Consider the following 22,447-nt stretch of genomic DNA (forward strand, 5'->3'; position numbering starts at 1 on the left):
TATCTCTGGATCATTGCGTGCGGGAGAGCTGCCGGAAGGAGTCGCCATCGGAGGGAAGGGGGAAGAAGTACAGGAACTGGAACTAGAAAACTTCGATGGCAAGGGAGAGTTAAGGAAGAAGGATGCGCGCGCGTTGGAAAAAGAGACGTGAGCTTGAAGATGAGCTGCGGTGAAACGCTATTTATAGGATGCCTGAAGAGAGGGTAAAAACGGAATTTTCACCGCGCCGGCGCTTCGAGTTTTTCGGGGTAGTGGCTGTCGTGGGCGCCCGTTTCAAAATTTGCAATGATCAGCCGGGAGACCGCGAAACGGAAGGATATTTTCACTGCGGCCGTTTCGGAGGAGAGGTTATAAAGAATTTCGAAGTAAAAGACTGTGTTTTACTCCGAAACTGGGGGGCATGTGTTGACGCCGGATTTCGTCACCAGTAGAATCGGCGTCAAGAAGAAAAGAAATCGGAGAAGTACAGTTGGGAATCGGTCAAATGGTGCTATAATGAGGAATCGGCTGGCAGCTTTTGCTTCGCTTCAGGGAGAATGCGCCAGACTCCCAATCGGCAATCCTTTGCTGATGAGAAATCGACCGATCAGGAGGATGGACTAATTGGGCCTGTATGGGCTTGGAAAGGGATGGAAGGATAAGGTGGAGGTCAGCCCACGAAGCGTGGGGTAGCTAACCTAGTACGAATTGTGCTTGTAGATATTTGTTTTCTGTTTGAATTAGAGATAGAATTCTAGTCGGTTAAGAAGTTATCTATACGGGGCTATAAATAGCTACCTTTGTAAATCTGTAAAGACAACAATCAATCAATACAACAAGTTACCTTCTTCTTCGTACTTACTTTCGAGCAGGCGACTTCGCCATTACTTTTTCTTCTCACGAGTTCGTGCGGGTTGGCAGGGCTGCATCATCTTGACCTCCGGCCGATTCTGTAAGTTCCGTTTATCGAGTAACATCTAAGCTTTAACTTCCGGCGCATCGCTGTTGTTTCGTTTAGATTTATTCATCAGTTATCGATATCAACTAGATTCATAGGTTTTTACCTATTTTCCTAGTTTTTATCACCAATTATCTCACTAGGAATCAGTAGTATCGGCTTTCATTATTTTCTATAGTTAGATCCATTTGTTGCCGATTAGATCTTTTCCTAGTGTTGTTATCATAAGCTTTGTACCGATTACTTCAGTATTCTTCTATCTACAAGGCTATAGGGATCGGGCTGACTTATAGCCGATTTCATTATTACAGTAAATCGGCCGATTCGCCGATAAACTCTCTCGATCGGAAACTTAGCCGATCGTAGTTTCTGAAACTGATACGTGTTCTTCCTTGCCAATCAACAGGTCAGATTGGCTGGCACGCCGCGCGAACCGCACCAGGGCATTCACCCGAACAGGAGCTAAGCAGATTCTCCCGGGTCGTGTGTCGGTAGCTGGGATTCGGTTGACCGATTTCTAGCGCCAACAGTAGGTATGCCTCGATTTCCAGGGGCGGCGGCGGTGAGATCCACCGGGAGAAGGTGCGACCGGCGGAGAGGGGCGCTGGATGGGGACGGCGGCGGCAGAGGCTAGAGGCGGCGGCGATGGTAGGGGAGGCGGCGGATGGGGGCGCCGGCGGAGGAAGTCAAGGGCGGCGGTAGGGGAGCCGGCGCTGCTCTGGCGTCGGGGTCGGGGGTGACAGGAGACGCGCGAGCAGAACTGGGTCGAAACGATCCGTCCGTTTTGGAGGAATCACTTGGACCCGGATCTAATGGGAATATTTCCATGTGGGTTGGACCCAACCCAGTTCTCTTTTGAACCAAACGTGGGACGAAGGGGGTCCGACCCGTTCCGATCCGGTAACCAAACACACGGTAAAGGTCTCTGCTAATCACATCAAATTCCTTGTAGAATACAGTAAGAATCATACAGCACCACCAAGTGTACATGAGTACGATTAAGGTTTACTGTTCTGTTTGCCTCATCAATTAACTGCCTTAATGAATGCCCCTTGTTGGTCCACATCATCTCAACCGGAGCCAGGCTGTTGATCCACATTCGCGTCGTCCCTGATCCATGGATCTGCCGAGCCCAGCAGGAGGTGGCATCATTGCTTTCTGCTCTGCAGCGGAAGCCGTGAAGGCTGAGCACGGAACGCGCGGCTCGTTGTCCTCCGATGTCCGATCCTCCCCTCTGCCTCGGCGGGTTCGGGCTGTACAGCCTGCAGGGGCCATAGGCTTTGATTGCAAGCATGGGCTAGGAGGCGTTGGTGAGGTGGCAAGGGAAGCATCAGAAGTTGCTGCGTGATTGGTTTCTTCATTCAGGGAGCGGATCTTGTTGTTGGCTCGGACGCCGACGTGACGGGCGGCAAGTGGCGCGAGCCGCGAGGAAGAGATAGATCGAGCAGGCAGAGGCAGACGCGCGTGCGCCGACGGCGTCGCGGCAATCGTGGCTTCTTCAACAGCCGCGCGAGGGGTAGCTGAGGCGAGAGCGAGAGAGGTGGCCTGTCCCCTTATGCGGCGCGACAGGTTGTTGCCATACCAACCCAGAGCCCCGTCACCGACGTCGACCTCATCTTGTTTTCTTTCTTTTTTTTTCATCCGATGCTCCTGTTAGATGCCAAGGGATTTTCCATCGTCGAGCTAAAAAGGGAAAACTACGAGTTTAGAACTTTGGACGCCTCTGCATTCGTATTGTCAATAAAAACTTCAAAACATATGCTACTAGTTTGGTATAATCTCTCAAATCTCAAGTGAGAGGGAGATGCTCTCTTCATTCTCAAATAGGCGATGTTTAGACACATGTAGCAAATTTTATAAAAATTTGGCTACTAATATGCATTAGCTACTAAAAAGTTGTCACATGAATGTAGTAATGTAAGTGGAATGGTCATGAAAAATATTCTTATATGGTTATATTTTTAGTTATTTTCAATAATGGATTATTATTGTACTATTTAGTAAAAAAAAAAGGCAATGGCCAAAGACATTCTAAGGACCTGTACGTATCAACCTCCCAAACGTCGAGTGAAAGAAAAATGGAGATGATAGCCTCTAAGCAAGGTTCAGCAGAGATGGCGCGAAGAGGCTAAGCATCGTTTGGTGTCACAAGTCATACGTGTGCTGATGGTACGGCACCGGCATGGCCGTTAAGGAAAGGATAGGTAGACAGGATTAGCTTAATAAGCCAGTGGTTCTAGACTACTTGTAGCACTAGTATGTTAACGTAACCGTATTAAACAATACGAACAGACCGCGTCTTACCATTCGGCTGTCAAATCAGGTTTGTTAACAGGTTCTTTTGACGTGTCAACTCTGGTACCTTTTTTGGTTCACAGTTGGTTGGATACGTTCAGTCGATTCTGGCGGACAGGGAACCTACCCTTGCTAGGCTCGTCTGACCTAGAAGTTGACTCCCCGTTAATTTGGTCAAATTTGCTCCCGCTAGTTTGATTTTTCAACTTAGGTTGCAAAATTTTGCTCAACTAGTTTGCTATAAAAAAAAACATGGTCATTGCAATGTGCCTGGCAGTGAGATAAAGAATCTCGTACCATTTTTAACCCAATCTTTGATGCAATGCAACTATGCCTTGTCCGGACTGTAAGATGTTTCGTGGATTTCCTACCAATAGTCTTATGATTTTCTTTTTTTTTTTACACTGGGATGACTGTGGTTTAGAAAAAGTCAAGAGGGTAACATAATAGCTTAAGATACAAACCAGTAGAGGCAGCAAGAAACACCACATTAATCAAGCTACTACTATAACTTATCGTATCTTTTAGAAAATCTTAAAACATAGGAGTAGCGTAAAATAAGACAGTGCCCAATATTTCGGCTTAGTATTAGATGCCTTTGTGGCTCTGTCGTCCTCATCCGGTGCTGACGCCGACAAATTTAAATTAAAACTGGCCATTAATTAACCAGATCACAAAAGAAACCGCACCAAACGGAGGATTAACGAACGAGCCAACGAGGCAACACACGACCAAACCAACCACGCAAGCAAAGCGCAGGAAACGAGATAAACAAAACCCATGCCCGGAGAGGGGGAAAAAACAAGAGAGATCAAAAGGGCAGACCACAAAAATATCCTATAAGCCTCCCAAAAATTCCTCCCACCACGACCGCGACGACGACGGCGACGAGCACGGGGACCCTCCACCGCCTCCGCCTCCGCCTCGCCGCGTGCGGCCTCCGCGCCTCCGCACCGACGTCGTCCCCTCCGCCGTCCCCCTCCTCCGCCCCCGACGCGGCGCCGCCAGCCCTCCGCCACCGCCGCCGCCGCGGCGGAATCCTCCTCTGGAAGCTCCACCCCTCCCGCGCGCCGTCCCGCCCGATGGACGCGCCGCCGCCGCCGCATCAGCAGCAGCAGGCGCACCCGCCGCGCGCCCCGTCCCCGCCGCCCCCGCCCCAGCCGCCCGCGCCGTCGAGGAGGTACGGTGTGCACTTCTCGGCCTCCAGCTTCATACAGGCGCCGCTCACCGCGCTGCTCGAGTACTCCGGTATCCTCCGCCCCGATCCCGGCGGCGGGGCGCAGCAGGCGGGGGCGGGGGCCGGGCCAGGCGAGGTGTCGATCCGGATTGTGGCGCCCGGAGAGGCGGGGACGTCGTCTGAGAGGGCCGAGGAGGTGATCGTCGAGGAGGAGGAAGAGGAGGGGCACGCAACGAGGGCGCGCGCCGAGGAGCCGGCACCCGCGGCTGGGGCCGGGGAGGGCGGCAGGGAATCCTCGTCGTCGTACCAGAGGTACGACATACAACAGGTGGCGAGGTGGGTGGAGCAGATACTGCCCTTCTCCCTGCTGCTGCTCGTCGTCTTCATCAGACAACATTTGCAAGGTCAGCTCACTTGTTTCCCTTATCAACAGAGCGCAAATTGATATGCGCACATGGCCAATTTGATGCTTAGAACATAGTGGCATGCTGCTTGCGAATTGAAGTAATGTAGATGTGTAGGGAATGTTGGCTAAATTTGTCTTGGGTTGTTTTGCACAGGTTTCTTTGTGACAATTTGGATTGCTGCGGTGATGTTCAAGTCCAATGACATCTTGCGTAAGCAGACTGCTCTGAAGGTTAGTGATTGTTTTGTACACTTTTGGTGTAATTTTACTAAGGTTTGTGTCGTAGAGCAGCGATAAGCGAATGACATTATTTCCCCTGCAGTTCATGTCATTAAATAATTCTGTTTCCACAGAATGGAAGAGCTCTGCTTAGAGTTTTTTTTCCATTTAATGAATGTTTTCAAGTGTTCTAAACATGGAAATATTATAGTGCAGCAAACATCATGAACTTTTAGCTATTTGGTCACATCACCATTGTATAGGCAATTTTTATGGATTTCCTGCACCTGAAGGCATTATAATTCGATGCTTGCCTATAAGGAATCACCAGGGCTGTGCTGTCCTTTCACTGCTTTGCGTTTGTGCTACTGTCTAAGGATTAATTAGGTAGATTTATAGGATAGCTTAACCTCTGTCCCACACTCAACAATTGTCATGGATGACATGTGTGTATAGCAAGCTTTTCCTTATCAACATTGGTTTGAACTTTACTGCAGCAATCGATTAACTTCTTATATTGATTGAGAGTTATGTTTCCATAGGAAGTTTCTAATAACCTAATGTTTCTGTGGCACACCCTTAAGTTACAAAACCCTGCAAACTTAGTTGCTTCCAATCCTTTTATACAAATTTTCTCTGTTAGTGACAATATGGTGGATACTGGTGATCCTTCTACCATATTGGCTAATTTTGTTCTTTTTTCCTCATGTAATGCAGAGGGAGAGAAAAATTCCAGTCCTTGTCGGGATTACAGTATTATTTGTTGTTCACGTATCTGGATTTTATTGGTGTTACAAGAATGGGGACCTTATACGACCTCTCCTGATGCTTCCTCCTAAAGAAATACCACCATTTTGGCATGCGATATTCATCATCTTGGTGAATGGTATGGTGCTTGAACATATTTACATCTGGCATCGTTGCAAAGTTATACTGCTGGCATCATTTGAAGTCATACCGCCTGAACAAATTTAGTATCTGGAGCTGAAGTCTCTCCATTTTGTCAACTGGGCTTAGATGTTTGCTTTGACTTTACTTGACATGCGTATGTGCTTGCCTTCTACAAATAGTTAAGTTGTTCCTAGGTTGTAAGTGGGTAACCTGTACCTATACTTCAACGCCGGGATCATTTTATACTCTCAACCATCAATACTGTAGTACTGTCTTCAAGGTGATACTTTCCTCTACAACTTTTAGTCACAGTTGTCCTTAATCTTGTGCAGATACAATGGTGCGCCAAACTGCTATGATTGTCAAATGTTTGCTGCTGATGTACTACAAGAACAGCAGAGGCCGAAGCTATCGTAGGCAGGTAAACCATTGTACCGTTATCCTACATTTTTGTGGTATATCTTGGTGATTTTTCTGGATAGCTCATGGTGTATTGTTGTTATTTATGCATAATCATAGATGGAGAAGCTGTAATGAAATTTTCCTGTTGTTCAGGGTCAAATGTTGACAATTGTGGAATATTTTCTACTTTTGTACCGTGCATTATTGCCTACACCTGTGTGGTACCGTTTTTTCTTGAACAAGGAGTATGGAAGCCTATTTTCGTCTCTAACCACTGGCTTGTATCTCACTTTCAAGTTGACATCAGTTGTGGAAAAGGTGCTTATGGCTTCCCTCATCTAACTTCAGATCTCAAGTTAATAAGTTATGCATACTGAGTGGATGCCTGCTGACACAACTGTATCTGTCAGGTTCAATCGTTTTTGACAGCATTGAGAGCATTATCTCATAAAGACTTCCACTATGGTTCATATGCAACGAGTGAGCAGGTAGCTACTATGTTCTTTGTTAGTCATGAAATGTCTTGAGAACTCCACACTGGATCTTTTAACACACTATGTTTCCTGTACTTAACTATCTTGAGCGTGTTCAGGTACTTGTTGCTGGAGATATGTGCGTGATATGCCAAGAGAAGATGCATGTCCCCATTCTTTTGCGCTGCAAACACATCTTTTGTGAAGACTGTGTATCTGAATGGTAAGCCACGCCCATCTGGCCCCTTCCCCTCCCCCGCCCCCTCCAACTTCCATTTAACCTTTCCTTGCTATTTTGACCCATCTTTCAGTGATTCCATTGTCGTGAAACCTAAGATTATCAATTCGTCCCTTGCTAACATTCTTTGGACGATAACAGGTTTGAGAGGGAGCGGACGTGCCCGCTGTGCAGGGCACTGGTGAAGCCAGCAGACCTCCGATCGTTCGGCGACGGTTCAACAAGCCTCTTCTTCCAGCTATTCTAAAGAGCGGCAAGTTGGAGCGCTCCACTCTATGAAGATGTTAGGGTGTGTGCGTGTGTTGCTGCTCGCAGCGCGCTGATGCGGTGCTCGCTGCGAGCAGAGCGGCCCTGATGCGGTGCTGAAAGAGTGTACAAGTCAAAGTCCCTTCCAGCAGAAGCTGAAGGCGTACATGAGTGTGTGTATTTTGACCGTGCATATTGCCACCCCCCTGTATAGGCTCTCGCGGGATGCTTGAGCACCTGATGACTACCTCTACCTGACCGTATACGTACAAGTTTACTAGTACTATATAAATAGAAATGTTGAGTTTATACAAACGTTACGCTGTGCTCCTCAATCTTCGGAAATGAAATTATCTGATGCTCTGTTAGATCGTGGCGATAAATAAATCCTTACGATCCCTGCAGGTCGGCATGCCGGTTCGTTCTCAAATCAAAAGGCGTCTCCTGTTCGCCGTCGATGCGTTGCGTTACGTGCCTGCTCCGGTGAGCTATTTTCACAGCCAAGATCACTCTCAGCAGAGTGACGTGAAAGGAAACCCCCACAGTACATGTGGAAATAGCGTACGGAGTAGCAAACTAGCGACGAATGTTCTGGAGAATCTCGACGGCGAACGACTGATGGTTACACTTGATAATAATCCGAGGGGGTGTTTGATACGAGGTGCTAAATTTTAGGAATGTCACATCGAATGTTCGGATACTAATTAGGAGAACTAAACATGAGCTAATTATAAAACTAATTGCAGAACCTCTATACTAATTCGCGAGACGAATCTATTGAGCCTAATTAATCCATGATTAGCACATGTTTACTGTAGCAGCACATTGTCAAATCATGGACTAATTATGCTTAATAGATTCGTCTCGCGAATTAGACTCTATCTATGCAATGGGTTTTGTAAATAGTCTGTGTTTAATACTCCTAATTAGTATCCAAACATCTAATACGACGGGTGCTAAATTTTAGGAGGTGTATCCAAACGTCCCTGAGTATCCAGGGAACCATGAACTTGGAGCGGGACCATCCTGCGAGCCAGATCGCGCCCCGTCCCGTGCCGGCGCGTCCGGCCATGGTGACGGGGTCCTACACCAGCTAGCCCAGGCCTAGGACGCTCCGTGATTGGAGCAGCTGCGAAACAGGCCTCCTCCACACACACAGTTCTATCATCATCATCATCAGAGAAATAAAAGAGCAAAAAAAAAAGTCTCCGTAATGACGATTGAGCCGTGGGATTAGAGCACGGGCTAGGAGGAAAAAAAAGGTTAATTGCGGCGCACGCATCCGTCGGACGAACGCTTCCCGAGCCCCCCCGACTCCCTTCTCGGCTCCTCCTTCCACCGTCCGGCCTCCCCGTTCCCTCGTCGCTTGCCCGGTTGCCCCACTCCCCCCTTCCCCTCGCTCATCCGCCACCGCGCGCACGCGTGCTCACCTCGTCGATCGGTCTCCGCCACCCCTCATCGGCAGGCGTCGCGGCGCAAAGAGGTATGGAACACCCACTCGATGGCTTCCGCCCCGACCCCTCCCCTCCCTCCCTCCCTGCTTCCTCGGAAAGGAACCTCCGATTTCCCCCCAGTCATTGGGATTCGCGCCTTCCCGAACCCTTCCGCTGCGGTCGATCGCCGGTTCCGTTCCCCTAGGCGCTCCGCCGCCCTCCGTGCTGTGGACGGTGCCTCCGACCAGATCCGCTGCTGCGCGGCCCTTTCTTCCTTCTCCCGTAGGCCTCCTCGTCCTTCAGCATCGGAGCGGGTAGCGGAGATCGGAGATCCGCCCGGACCGGGACTGGTTTCTCGAAGCCCTAGGTTCGGTGGACAGATTGCTCCCTCAATTCTAGATGTTCTCTCCAATTCCCCCCTGTTCGTTGTGGATTTATGTATGCCGTGTAGCTGAGTGCCATTAGCAGGGAGTAGCTTATTTCCCTAATTGTTGGATCATCTGAGCCCCCATGCGCCGGCTTCATTCCACCCGTGATTAAAACCACTAGCTAGCTTATTTCCCAAATTGTTAGATTATCTGAGCCCCCATGCGCCAGCTCCGTTGCCCCCCTGATTACAATCACTAGCTAAGCAGGGGATGCCATGGAGCTCCATTCCCTGACTTCTACCGCACAAGCGCAGAATGAGACAGTGGAATGATTAGCATTGTATCTTGCAATTCTTTTTGTGTCTGATTGGATCATTAAATATTGAACTGATTGTGCCCATGTCATGTGTTTTTTTTCTTTGCTTGCTGCTTATGTTTTCTGCTTTCTGCAGGATTTCCAAGACTTTGCCAGCAGCAACACATTTGGTTTAACTGAGCTCTTACATTCAAAAGCAATTGATTTGGCTTCACGCCTTCCTCATGAGCTCACAAGTCTCCACATCACGGGGGTTACACCCCCCTGGCAAGCTTGGGGCATTTGAGTCGTCACATGTCTGGCCGCTGTCCGCACCTACGAGCCAGCCCGGAGCAGGTCTTGGTGACGACCAGGATGTCAGGCTGTTGTCAGTTGCTTGGAATCAGGACTGTGGATGCTTTGCTGCTGGTACCAGCAATGGATTCAGGATCTTCAACTGCGAGCCTTTCAAGGAAACTTTCAGGAGGGACCTTAAGAGCGGCGGGTTCGGGATCGTCGAGATGCTGTTTCGTTGCAACATCCTTGCTCTTGTAGGCGGGGGCTCCAATGTGCAGTATCCGCCGAACAAGGTGATGATCTGGGATGATCATCAGAGCCGCTGCATTGGAGAGTTTGCCTTCCGCTCTGATGTCCGGGCTGTAAAATTGGCAAAGGACTACATTGTGATTGTCCTCGAGCGGAAGATATATGTCTACAACTTCACCGATTTGAAGCTGCTCTACCAGATTGACACTCTGTCAAATCCCAAAGGACTTTGCTGCCTCTCCCATCATTCCAATACTTCAGTTTTAGCATGCCCTGGAGTGCACCAGGGGCATGTTCGGGTGGAGCATTTCGGGCTGAAGATGACAAAGACAATCCCAGCTCATGATTCAAACATCTCTTGCATGGCACTGACAATGGATGGTCTCCTATTGGCAACTGCGAGCACGAAGGGCACTTTGATCAGAATATTCAACACAATGGATGGCACTCGCCTACAAGAGGTGAGCATAGCTTCTTTTACTCTCTAGAAGGCTGATCCTTGTTTTTTGTTGCATGGCATTCTCCGTTGTGAATAGCAAGCACAGTCTTCTTCTTTATTCCAATGCCTCTTCTGTTGCAATATCATAACCAATAAATGGATAGGATGAGCTCATAATGATCTATTTTTTATAATCTTAATAACATGCAGGTACGCAGAGGACTTGACAAAGCTGAAATATATAGCATTGCGCTATCGCCCAATGTTCAGTGGTTGGCAGTGTCCAGCGACAAAGGAACTGTTCATATTTTCTCTCTGAGAGTCAGAGTTGCTGGGGAGGATTCAAGCAATGAGCAACACACTCTTGAAGGTCCACGGATGGACCACCAGAACTCTTCCAGTTCTATTGATCCTCTTATTCAGACGAACACTGGGTCCAATGCGAGTTCATCACTGTCTTTCATGAGAGGTACATATGCTACTCTGGTTTGCACCCATTCTTATTTGATCCGTACTGGATCTCAGTAGTGGAAGTTGCACCATTATAAAAACTTGCTATTTTGTGAAGTTAGCTGATGTATACATCAGTGCCATACCTCTGAAATCGTTAATCCGTTAATTAGTTTTAACTTAATCTATGAATGTTTTCTTCACCTTCAATCACAAGGATCTTTGATGATCTGTTTTTGTTTGAATGTCAATTGCCTTTTACGGTTATTTTCATATGCTGATTGTTTGTGGTATCATCACAGTGACCTCAATATTGCTCTCTGATGTTGTTTGGTCATGTTATTAGGGAACTAGCATGCATGCACTCATTGGAGCATATGCCCTCTTGCCTGCTGTCACAATCAATGAAGCATTAAGTTTGTTTGCTAGCATATGGCTTGAGATTCACTGGCTGTAAATTTTAGTATCTCCTGGAAGTGTACAAGCACTAAGGGTGCATTTGGCAACTAATGGGAAGGGGCATGGGAATTAGTGGTGGGAGTTGGCGGAGGGAATTCACTTGGGATATGATTTTTAGTGCCGTTCCCTTGTTTGTCTTTTGGAGGAAATTAAGAGTGGGAGTTTAAGTGAGACTAGATATCCCTTGTTTGGTGTTGAGAGTTTAGAGGTGGGAAATTATATCTTAAGTCATGATAAACAGTGTAGATGCATTCATCTTCCACTTAAAACAAATTCCCACCCAATCCTCCCCCCCCCCCCCCCCCCCCCCCCCTGGGAAGTGATTGGTGGGAGTTGCCCCTCTAAACTCCCATTCCTCATCCCATTAAAACTCCCATGCCCACCAAACAAACAATAGAATTTTAATCTCTTCCATCTAAACTCCCTTTCCCTCCAACCACTTACTTCCAACCAAATGAACCGTAAGGAGTTTGCTGTGAGGTGTGGAAGCACTGATTATTGACTCAAAACATAAAATCATGCAACCTCCTATTTTTTTCTTTTAAAGAAAATAGGGGCATTTGTATGGTTGCCCTCAATTTGCGGCCTAATTATGAGTTTGCCCTCCTTTTTTTTCACTTTGCTTACACAAACCAGGGTCATGGTGCAAACATTTGGAATAAAGTAGGGGCAGTGGTGAAAGTGAAGAAATGGAGGGAATACTCTTAGTTAGGTCTCAAAGTAGGGGCAACCATGCTATCTAAAAAAATATGTGGACTAATTAGCTTGTCTTAAACGTCATATGTTTAAAAACGGAGGGAGTACAGATTTGCAGCTAAAGCACATGTATAACCATACTTCTTCTTGAACCTAGTGAGTTATTTACATGTTCGCGTTGTTTCATTTTATGATCTTGAGACAGAATTGGGATTGGCTTCTCAAATTGTTCCAAGTCATTAGCTTATTTCTGCTGAAATTTTTCTCCAGGGATCCTGCCAAAGTATTTCAGTTCAGAGTGGTCATTTGCTCAATTCCATCTACCTGAAGTCACACGCTACATAGTAGCATTTGGTGCACAGAACACCGTAATGATGGTTGGCCTGGATGGCAGGTACTCTCCTCATCGAACTAAATTTTAGTTTCAAGGTTGTCCTTTCAGTAAATATCAGACATTTTCAGTGCTCGCTGTTGCCAAATATTTCTCCATCTGAGTTCGGTCCTGCAAAAGAAACAAAAAAAATGGAAATATAAACCATGCTACCTTCTCTGTTTTGGATCAAGACATTATTGGCCTTGTCACCAGCATTGTTGCATGTATTGTTTGTGAATTGTGCATGTCATAAACAGAGCCGCTGAGGTGGCACTGGAGCCCATGTTTATTCATCAACGTTTGCCACCTATAGTCATTGAACAGGCGTGCTTATGAAGTCACGTGGTACTCCTTTTTACTTCAAAAATGTCATAGCAGTTGCCTCTTATTTAGCTATGGAAAAATACATCAGCCAGTGGAAACAAACAGTTACGCACATAACAGTTTCAGGTGGCTATATAGTTGATTTGACAATTTTTTTTATACAAAAGTTTCAGTTGGTAGTACGGTTGATTTGGCAGATTTTCTTCCTATCTAATGAAAGCCAGCAACCAGCATCTTCCACCTCCATTTGTAGGAAGCATCGCGTATTTCATTAATCGTGCCAATTTTGTTTTCTCCAGCTTCTACAGGTGCAGCTTTGACCAAGTGAATGGAGGGCAGATGTTGCAGAAGGAATATTTCCGGTTTCTGAAGTCTGACAGCCCACCTTTCAGGACCTCAGCCAGCTGACCTGGATGATGATAACAGTCACCCCTGTAAATATCAAAGGTTATGCTCGGTCCATTGTACATATCTTCTCACCGGCGAAGTTATAGGCAGCCGGAATAAGGAGCTGACTGTTGGATCGCAACCTATTTCCTCTCGATGTTCTAATTTCTGAAGCAGTTGGCCTCCCATCCAAATTTCAAGAATTATTGGCCGTTTCTCTTCTTTCAGCAAAGAACACCCATTGGTATGTGTATAGCATAAATGTTCAAGAACGAATTTGGCTATGCGACCTTGCATCTGCAAGGCTGTAACAAATATCAGACTTGTTCTTGCCTGTGGGCTGTGGCTTATTGATCTGACTGTTACCTTGGTATGCAATTACAAACCATTTTGGATTAAGCGACCTGCATGCTGTGACATTGCTTTGCTGGTAGGTTGCTAGGCTTGTGCTGCCTGACGGATTGTTTAGTAGGCCTTGCTCAAGAGTTGACCATGATTTGAATCTGATAAGGTCCTGATTGCATTAAGGGTTTATCTTCTATTTTTGTGTTGTCAGCGATAGTGATTCGATAAGATTGTCTTTGCCGCTTGACTTTGCTAACTACATTTTCAACGATCTGGGAATGGATGGGGATGGCATCTTTTCAGTGTACAAGCCTATTAATGCACAAAAGGCGGCTAAATATTCAAAAAGGAGAAAAAACACATTCATAGTACAAGATAATGCGATCCAGCTCGGTCACAATTTTTTTTTGGCAGGGTCACAAATTTTGAAGCACGCTGTCCCCTGATACGTGATTGTTACAAAATTTTCATGAAAACAACATTTGACCAGTTTGCTTTTCGGCCGGCCTTCTCATCCTTTTTGATAAAAGGGTTAATTGAAAATATGCCATTACAATTCTCACGCTTCCAGAATATACTATTACTATTCGTTTAACCATACCATTACAATTTACTCTTTATTTGAGATATGCCATTACTTACCCTCGATATGTTTTTCAAAATATTCAGACTAAACTTATCTTCTTGCCCCCTCTCTCTCGTTCATCTCTCCTTTCTTCCTGCCGGAGCAGGAGCTCAAGGACAGCCCTCGCCGGAGCTCAGCCCGGAGAAGCTCGTCGGTAAGAGGCCCTACATCCTTGCCGCTATCGCTGCTCATGGCTGCGTCCATGCTGCCGTCCAACGCCGGGGCCACAGCCAGCAGCTCTCTCCTCGTCCAGTCGTCCTGTGTTCTTATCTCCTCTCCACCTCCTTATCTCTCGCTTGCTGAAGCACAGTCGAAACAGCAGCTCAAATTTCTCCTGTTTCCCACTTTCCCTCTCCAATCCGAGTCCGCATCCACCCAATCCAAGTCGCCACCTCCCAATTTTTTTTCGTTGCGAGATGCAAGCAGCAGCAACCCACCAGCCTCATTCTCCAATTCAGCCAAACGCCTCAACAAGCATAGGAAACAAATCATCATGCCTTCTCCAAATTAAATCAAGCAACCAAAGCATGGGCCTCCACTGAATTCAAGCACAAGCAGGTGCACCCTGCTAGCTTCTCCTCCCTCTCCATCTCACGCAGCAGAGCAAGCCGGCCATGGCCAAGTAGATCGAGCTCCAGGAGCAGCTCCATCCATCGACCAAGCAGGAGGTTGTGGTCGTCGTGGAGGCATCCGCGGGGCTGCAGGTGACGCGCGGCCGTTGGCGTCCTACGCGCCGAGGAGAGGAGGGCAGGTGCGGACGGGGAGAAGAACAGTTCTGCTTGCCCCCACTGGCCTCCTACGGACGAGCATGAGAGAGAGTGAGAGGGGAAGAGGAAGAAGACAGGGACAATTTGGTCTAAAATTTTTGAGAAACATATCAAAAGGGCAAGTAATGGCATATTTCAGATAAGGAGTGAATTGTAATGGTACGATTACGAATAGTCGAATAGTAATGGTATATCTCCGAAGCACGAGAATTGTAATGGCATGTTTCCAATTAATCCTCGATAAAATGTAACTGGACCATAAATTTCTTTTTTGGTGAATATCGACCATAATTCCCACTTTATCATATATATATATATATATATATAACACTGAAAATAAATAAATAAATACAAAATTGCTAGTATTTCGTGGATGCACTTATGTCATTTTGAAATACTCCTATATACATGTCCATGTCCTAACTCCTAAGTCAAAGGTTTTAGCTTTGACCCTCGGTATCTAAAAAGTTAATTTTGGCAACACATATATATCTTTTTGTAATGAAAATCACTTTTTACATAGACATACATACTACTTTCTATGTTAAATATATATTTTATCGATTACTATATAAAAAGTGTGCCATATATTACGATATTAGGGAGACCAGGAGGAGGACTTGTCACTCAGTAGCCAGTCCTCACTAATGGCCGAGCCGTACCATACGAGCGAGCTGATTAGACTAGCCGATAATTAATGGCCGTGTTTGAGGGCGAGGTTACGACTTACCACCGACCGAGAGGAGTGCGCCCAAATGCTCACGTCGTGCCTACCGCCGTCGCACGCGCCGTCTCACTCCTCGATTTCTTCTTCCTCCGCCCGATACCGATTCCGCATTAAACTAATCATCGCCCAAAAGCTTCGCTAATCTCCTCCCCTCCGCATAAACACCGTTGCGTTGCGTTGCCTTGCCCCCCACACTAATCGGCCTCTTCCTCCTCCTGGTGGTGGTGGTGCTGCTGCTCCCTGCTGGTGGTGTAGCAGTCACTAGCAGGGGTGGTGGTGGTACTGGTTGCGGTTGGGAGGGAGGGAGGTGGGTGGAGGCCGCACGGCCGCGGGATGGTGGCCGTCGGTGGCGGAGGGGGGCGGCGGAGGCGGGCGTGGCGGTGGGCCATGCGGGCGGCGGCCAGCGCCGTGCTGTGGACCGCGGTCGTGCAGCTCGCCTCCATCGCCGGGCTGTTCCGGCCGCGCGTCCTCGCGGACTGCGGCGGCGGCGGCGGCGGTGCGGGAGGCGGAGGGGGCGCCGCCGCGGGGCTCGCCGCGCTCGCCGGCGAGGACAGCGTCGCCGCGAGGCTCTCGCCGCCGGCGCTCGTGCCCAAGAGTGAGTGCCTCGTTCCTCTTTCCCGCTTTGCCGCCGTGCGTCTCCTCGCCTTCCTTTTCGTACCGGTGATCTAGGTGGGGAGCTCGGAGCGCTCCGATTTGGGCGGGCGAGGGGTCAAATGCGGCAGTTCCGTGGTCAGGAGAGGCGCATTTCCGGGTCGATTCGGCTCGATCGCGTGCGCAAATTGGCGGTTTTTTACGCGAGTTTGGTGTCCTTTTGGGATCTCGGGTCTGACCGCGGACTGCGGTGCCAACGTTCTGAATTCGCGATTGATTGTTTCATATGTCAAGGCATAGCTGATATTACAGTTTATCCTTTAGCAGGTCAAAGGGGATGTCTTAGTGAACTTGACAAAATGTGGCTTCAGGTCTTCATGCCTATCTTGCCTATGCTGTACTTAGTGCTTATACTGCTTAGCCGGGCGCTTAGAAGGAGCTCTGTAATTTCATACCATCCGATGATCAGGGGACTTTCTTTTACTGGACACTGAGCATTTCTCTGTTCCTCAAGACATGTGGCGATCAGTCAAGTCCTTCTAGCTACACATCACTAGGATGCCAATGGGCTTTTCTTGGTGTCTCAGCCCTCCTGTTTGCACTAGAACTGATTAGGTTGGTGTTACTCTCTACAGGAATTTATAAAAGCAATGGTTATCTACGAGTGACTTGCAATGGTGGCCTCAATCAAATGCGAGCTGGGGTTCGTACCTCAACTTTAGTAGCTTCATGCATGTTTATCATTTGGTTCCATGGTGCGAGCAAATACTGCTGTTCATTTGTCAGTCCTTCTGAAGTTCATATGAAATGATATGCTGCAGATATGTGATATGGTGACTATAGCCCGCCATCTAAATCTAACGCTAGTGGTCCCTGAACTGGACAAAAGGTCTTTCTGGGCTGATCCAAGGTATGATTTTCCATATAACTTTGTCTCAACGAGATCAATGTTGTACATTTCTGACGAGCTGTTCATCTTTTGCTTCCTGAAACTACTTGAACATGGCATATAATCTTATGTGTTATGAACTGCATTCATCTACATATTTCAGAAAAAAACTATGATTTATGTGTAGAAATATTACTGCATTGACATATCTCTTTTGTTATCTTCTCCTTGCAAATTACTTTGTTATTTTGGTTTGCAGTGATTTTGGAGATATTTTTGATGTGGATCACTTCATTAATTCCCTGAGAGATGAGCTGATGATTGTCAAAGAACTGCCTTTGAAACTTCAGTTAAGAACTAAGAAGAGACTATACTCGATGCCTCCTGTCAGCTGGTCGAATGAAACATACTACCTAAAGCGGGTAATCTTTGATCTTTCATACCATCATACTGCAGAGTGTGGGGCTGTGGGCTGCAATTAGCACCATTGAAATAGTGATAACAAGTGATCTGAAAGCACTCTTTTGCAGATATTACCTCTGGCAATGAAGCACAAAGTGATCCATTTTGAGAAATCAGATGCTCGCCTTGCAAACAATGGCCTTCCAGTTCAGCTCCAGATGCTGCGTTGCCGTGTAAACTTTGAGGCTTTGAGATTCACCCCACAGATTGAGGCCCTTGGCAGGAAACTTATCTCCACCCTACAGAGAAGTGGGAAATTTGTTGTGCTTCACTTGCGCTATGAAATGGACATGCTGTCCTTTTCAGGTTGCACACATGGCTGTTCTAGTAAAGAAACTGAGGAGCTCACTAGAATGAGGTTTGCATTTTGCATATTACTGAGACTATATTATTTGTGCTATTTTGATCCTTCACTAGATATAAATTAATCATGTTTGTACTGCAGATACGCTTATCCATGGTGGAAGGAAAAGGAGATCGATTCTGAAGCGAAGAGGCTTCAGGGACTTTGCCCTCTCACACCAGAGGAAATTACTCTAGTTCTCAAAGCTCTAGGATTCACAAAGGATACACTGATATACATTGCTTCTGGTGAGATTTATGGTGGGGAGAGGCGCTTGGCTGCACTCAAGACTGCATACCCTAAACTAGTGAGCACTTTTCTAGCATTTAAATGTTCCAGAGATCTTTTACTTGGATGCTAAGTTTCAGTTTTATCTTATATTAGGTAAGGAAGGAGAAAATTTTATCTCCTGATGAACTGCGGCCATTCCAGAACCATTCAACCCAGATGGCAGCACTGGATTACATGGTTTCTCTAGCAAGCGATATTTTCATTCCCAGCTATGATGGAAATATGGCAAGGGTTGTTGAAGGTCATCGCAGGTCTGCATCTTTGATTCTAATGGGAATTTTACTTATATTTTCTTTTTATTGTACACTACATTATTCCTAGTCAATAAAGTAAACCTTTACTTTATTGACTAGTAATAATGTAGAGTGTTTATATTGCCGCTATGGTTGTAAACATGCTTGCTGATCTATTTCAGGTACATGGGTTTTCGCAAGACCATTGTATTGGACAGAAAGAAGCTTGTTGAACTCTTGGACCTTTTCCAAGGAGGTGCGCTATCTTGGGATGAATTCTCAGATGCAGTGAAGGAGGCACACAAGAGCCGCATGGGCCAACCTACAGAACGAAAGATCATGCCTGGCCAGCCCAAGGAAGAGGACTATTTCTATGCTAATCCTCAAGAATGCCTGGGCTCCAATGGGGGATTAAGAGACATTTCCTGACAATGCTTCCTGGAAACAAGTTCCCAATGAATAATGGCGCCTCAACCCAATAACACACTGTTTTTGTTCATCGACACCATCACTTCACTTTTGTACAGCTGACCAAAGGCCCACTTCTTACTAAGCATTTACATCAGGTATATGCAGGTTCACAAATCAAATGCTTACAGCCAGATTTCCTCACAGAATAAAGCAGAAAAAGAAGCCGAATACCTCAGGTTTCAGAAAGAAGAGATGCCGCTCGGGCATCCAGTCTGCTCCTTTTCCACCATATGTTACAGTTGTTGTAACCTTTTTGTTAGCTGGTCATTTTTTTTTCCATTTCGTTGTTTCCCACTTCCTTTTTGCTGCCCATATTGTCCTTTTTTTGTTAACCTTTTTTTTTTCCATTTTGACCATGCCAAAGTAGTTCAGTGTCCTGAAAGTTTTTTGTACTAGCCAGTCACCAAAACATTGAAGATTCTCAACTGATAGACGATTCCTAACAAAATCTGGAGGGATGAATTAATGGCAATCGAGCAATTGTTTTGTTTGCAGCATCTGATCCATAGATTTTATGCTTATTTAGCGATCAAGATGGTGCAGCGTCGATGTGGTTGTTGCCTTCATGCCTTGTTCTGTACATGGACGTGCAACTTTTTTTTTTTGATACTCATGGACGTGCAACTTGCAACGGATCAGCTGGTTCCGACTTCGCTTGCACGCCCCGTCTCAACCAAATGGCATGGATCATTTGGTAGTTTGGTACGTATCAACAGGGAAGAATATGCTTTGCAAATTTGCAATATTTTACTACTGTCATTTGAGTATTTTGAGTATTTTGCACTTTGTAAGTTTCGCGGTGGCGAAAATGACACTATCAGGGCGTAGTTATAATGCTGGCATTCTTTTTTGTTCGAACCGGTGGCCACTTGATCTGCATTCAAATGCTCGACCACTGAGCTATGGACCCGTGATAAAACAAGGTAACAAAGACGTTTATAAATAGCATTAGCATTACTAAATACTGCCCCATGGACTTTCCCCCTCTCCCAGTAACTGTACGGAAACGTCAAACGTGCTGCAAGCTCGAGCCAGCCGGGCCACGTCAGACCAAAGCTAGCTATTTCGCAGCTACACTACACCGGTGGCGACGGTGGCGCTGCCGTTGGAGTTGGAAGGCTGCAGCAGGAATTCGAGGAGGACGGGGTTGAAGAGCTTGGGCTCCTCCTGCGCCGGCAGGTGCCCCGAGTTCGGAATCAACTTCACCGTAGCCTTCTCCCCAAGCTTCCTGCATGTTATGAATTCGAATTTAGGTTTACCATTCATTTCATCCAAATTCTCAATCAACAATGAAATATTCAAAAAGCTGAATGGATAGTAGAAGTTTTAAAGTAGGACTGCTGATCCACTACCGAAAAAAAACTGACTGCAGGTAGAATAGAAACTTACTCTTTCACTTTGTATGCTTTCTCCAGCGGGAAGATCTGGTCGAACTCTCCCCATATGATCAACACATCCTGCGCGTGGTTAAGATCAATCAGTTGTACGAACTCTTGCGGTGTCTGGGTTAGTAATTGCTGTAGTTCATACCAGAGGCAGAGGAGTAAGCTGGGAGCCTTCTGCCGTGGTCATCCCTTTGATGAGCTCGATCTTCTCCTCTCTTCGGTCCTCCAAGGATTTCTGCATGTGTCAATACACCGTTACTACTGTATCCATTTTTAAAATTTTGAACTAACTCTTGTTCTAAACATAATATATTTAAAACGGAGAGTTTTTTTAACTCAAAACCGAGAGATTTTTTATGAACATATAGCAATTGTCCTTTCTTTAGCTATCTAGAAAAGAAAACCTTATCTTTTTTTTTACGTCTCCCTAAAACCAGAAGGAAAAAAATAACTAGCATTGCGTGTGCAATCGTGGCAAATCATGCTTAATTATAATCGGAGGTAGTTGGCTATGCATGTAGATGATTAATTATCTCAATTAAGTTGCTTGCAAATAGTAGCATGCTTAATCATCTGGACCATCGGGCCTAACTTGGTAACTGTGCCTGCTGGATTTTACGGTGATGAAATTTTTCTCTCTTTTCATAAAACTTCATCCTCTCTCTCATTATAAACATTGCCAAGTTAGTATAGAAATTAATGCTGAGAAACTCTCTATGAAACTTCTATTGAAACTGGACTCAAACCTTATAAATACTTGGACGTGATGCGTACCCGGAGGAGGTCGCGGGCGATGCACTCGGGCATGTACTTGGGCGGGCGGTGGAAGGAGAGCGCCGTCAGCCGCCGCATCACCTTGGTGTCCGCGGGCACCATCAGCTCCGTCACCTCCTCCACGCCGCCCCTCGCCGCCAGGGCGCGGTCGTCCTCCGGTCCCTTGGTCACGTCGGAGTCGCAGAGCACCACCTTCCCCACCGTCACGCCGCCGCCGTGCTGCAGCAACGCGCGGGTCAGGTGGTACGCGACGATCCCGCCGTAGCTGGCGCCGACCACGTGCAGCGCCGGGCGGCCGGGGCCGACGAGGCCGGGGAGGTGGCGCCCGCCGGTGAGGAGCGCGGCGACGGCGGCGGCCTGGGAGGCCTCGGACCGGGCCGGGGCGCGCGTGCGGGAGGCGCCGAAGAAGAGGAGCGTGGGGACCACCAGGTCGAAGTGGCGGGACAGCGGGCCCACCTGCGCCGCCCACTGCCACGTGGGGCCCGGGCCGAAGCCGTGGATGAGCACCACCACCGGCCGCTGCTGATCCGTGGTCGCCGCCGCCGTCGAAGAAGGCAGGAGTAGGGAGCGGTGGGCCCAGAAGTGGACGGTGGTGTCGGCGTCCACGGCGGCGGAGCCGGGGCGGAGGCCGGCGGAGGTGAACGCGCGCCGGAACGCCGCGTCGAGCAGGGACACCACGCCGAACCCCATTGCCCAATGCTAGCTTAATTTGGTTAGTTCAATTTGCCTCTCCGGCTTAATCAGAGCTCTGGCATGAATCAGCTAGTGATCATGGCATCAGTTCTTGAATGGGATATATAGAAGGGTTTCCCTGATCTTGGCATCAGACCATCAGTTCTTGAATGGGAGCAGGTAACTGATCAGTACGGGGTAGGTGTTTATACTTTCTTATTATGACGGCAGTGGATTAGCAAAATGTAGGGTGTGAATGTTGATCACTTTGAGTAAGCAACTGCATTACTTATACTTTTTGAGTTCCCTTTTGTGTGTACAACGACGCTGTCAACTTTGAAACTCGATCGTTTTACATTCATATGCGCGTGCATTTCCAAATCCTCTAATGATGGTTGTTCCGTCTGTTCACCTAACGTCGCTACGTTCAAACCTAAAGTGCGTGCTGTTATTGAATAAATGCCATGTTATTGCCTTTTTAGTCCTTCAGTTTCGTTTTTTTTGGCTTAATTAGTAGTCTTTTGGCCCCATCACCCATCCCATCAACGACTCTTGGAGCTCCTAGTCTAGTAGTCTTCTAGAAGTATTACCTGCTTTGTTCACGAAATGCTCTTCGCGTCATTCCATATATATACTTTCCTTTTTAATGAATTTTGTGCTATATATACTAGAGTATCTATCTATCCTTTATTTTTTGGAGCGGAGTATCCATCTATCCAAGTTATCATAATGCAATTGTAGTTTTATCTTAAGTCAAATTATCCCAAATTTGATCAAGTTTACAAGGAAGGTACTAACTTTTATGACACAAAATAGAT

The 22,447-nt window shown here is 46.9% G+C and overlaps 4 protein-coding genes across 4 annotated transcripts; 3 read left to right on the top strand and 1 right to left on the bottom strand.

The window, feature by feature from the left end:
* Positions 1 to 4,035: 4,035 nt before the first annotated feature.
* On the top strand, positions 4,036 to 7,599 carry LOC117859338 (uncharacterized). The gene is made up of 8 exons (XM_034742581.2): positions 4,036 to 4,813; positions 4,970 to 5,046; positions 5,752 to 5,920; positions 6,258 to 6,346; positions 6,481 to 6,645; positions 6,738 to 6,815; positions 6,920 to 7,023; positions 7,180 to 7,599. Exons 1-8 carry the CDS (start codon positions 4,315 to 4,317, stop codon positions 7,283 to 7,285), a joined length of 1,287 nt encoding a protein of 428 aa, XP_034598472.1. The 5' UTR covers positions 4,036 to 4,314; the 3' UTR covers positions 7,286 to 7,599.
* A 950-nt stretch (positions 7,600 to 8,549) lies between these two features.
* On the top strand, positions 8,550 to 13,453 carry LOC117856131 (autophagy-related protein 18d). Its single transcript, XM_034738566.2, has 5 exons — positions 8,550 to 8,767; positions 9,538 to 10,387; positions 10,576 to 10,834; positions 12,241 to 12,364; positions 12,967 to 13,453. Exons 2-5 carry the CDS (start codon positions 9,626 to 9,628, stop codon positions 13,073 to 13,075), a joined length of 1,254 nt encoding a protein of 417 aa, XP_034594457.1. The 5' UTR covers positions 8,550 to 8,767; positions 9,538 to 9,625; the 3' UTR covers positions 13,076 to 13,453.
* A 2,026-nt stretch (positions 13,454 to 15,479) lies between these two features.
* LOC117856130 (rhamnogalacturonan I rhamnosyltransferase 1) lies at positions 15,480 to 19,292 on the top strand. Its single transcript, XM_034738565.2, has 8 exons — positions 15,480 to 16,113; positions 16,745 to 16,812; positions 16,931 to 17,019; positions 17,258 to 17,420; positions 17,529 to 17,818; positions 17,906 to 18,110; positions 18,188 to 18,345; positions 18,510 to 19,292. The coding sequence occupies exons 1-8, from the start codon at positions 15,852 to 15,854 to the stop codon at positions 18,754 to 18,756; spliced, it is 1,482 nt and encodes a 493-aa protein (XP_034594456.1). The 5' UTR covers positions 15,480 to 15,851; the 3' UTR covers positions 18,757 to 19,292.
* A 331-nt stretch (positions 19,293 to 19,623) lies between these two features.
* On the bottom strand, positions 19,624 to 21,943 carry LOC117856132 (uncharacterized). Its single transcript, XM_034738567.2, has 4 exons — positions 20,958 to 21,943; positions 20,329 to 20,418; positions 20,188 to 20,255; positions 19,624 to 20,026 (listed from the first exon to the last, which is right to left on the bottom strand). The coding sequence occupies exons 1-4, from the start codon at positions 21,645 to 21,647 to the stop codon at positions 19,870 to 19,872; spliced, it is 1,005 nt and encodes a 334-aa protein (XP_034594458.1). The 5' UTR covers positions 21,648 to 21,943; the 3' UTR covers positions 19,624 to 19,869.
* Between the last annotated feature and the right edge of the window lie 504 nt (positions 21,944 to 22,447).

Source organism: Setaria viridis, chromosome 5, assembly GCF_005286985.2.
Source record: "Setaria viridis chromosome 5, Setaria_viridis_v4.0, whole genome shotgun sequence".
Taxonomy (NCBI): domain Eukaryota; kingdom Viridiplantae; phylum Streptophyta; class Magnoliopsida; order Poales; family Poaceae; genus Setaria; species Setaria viridis.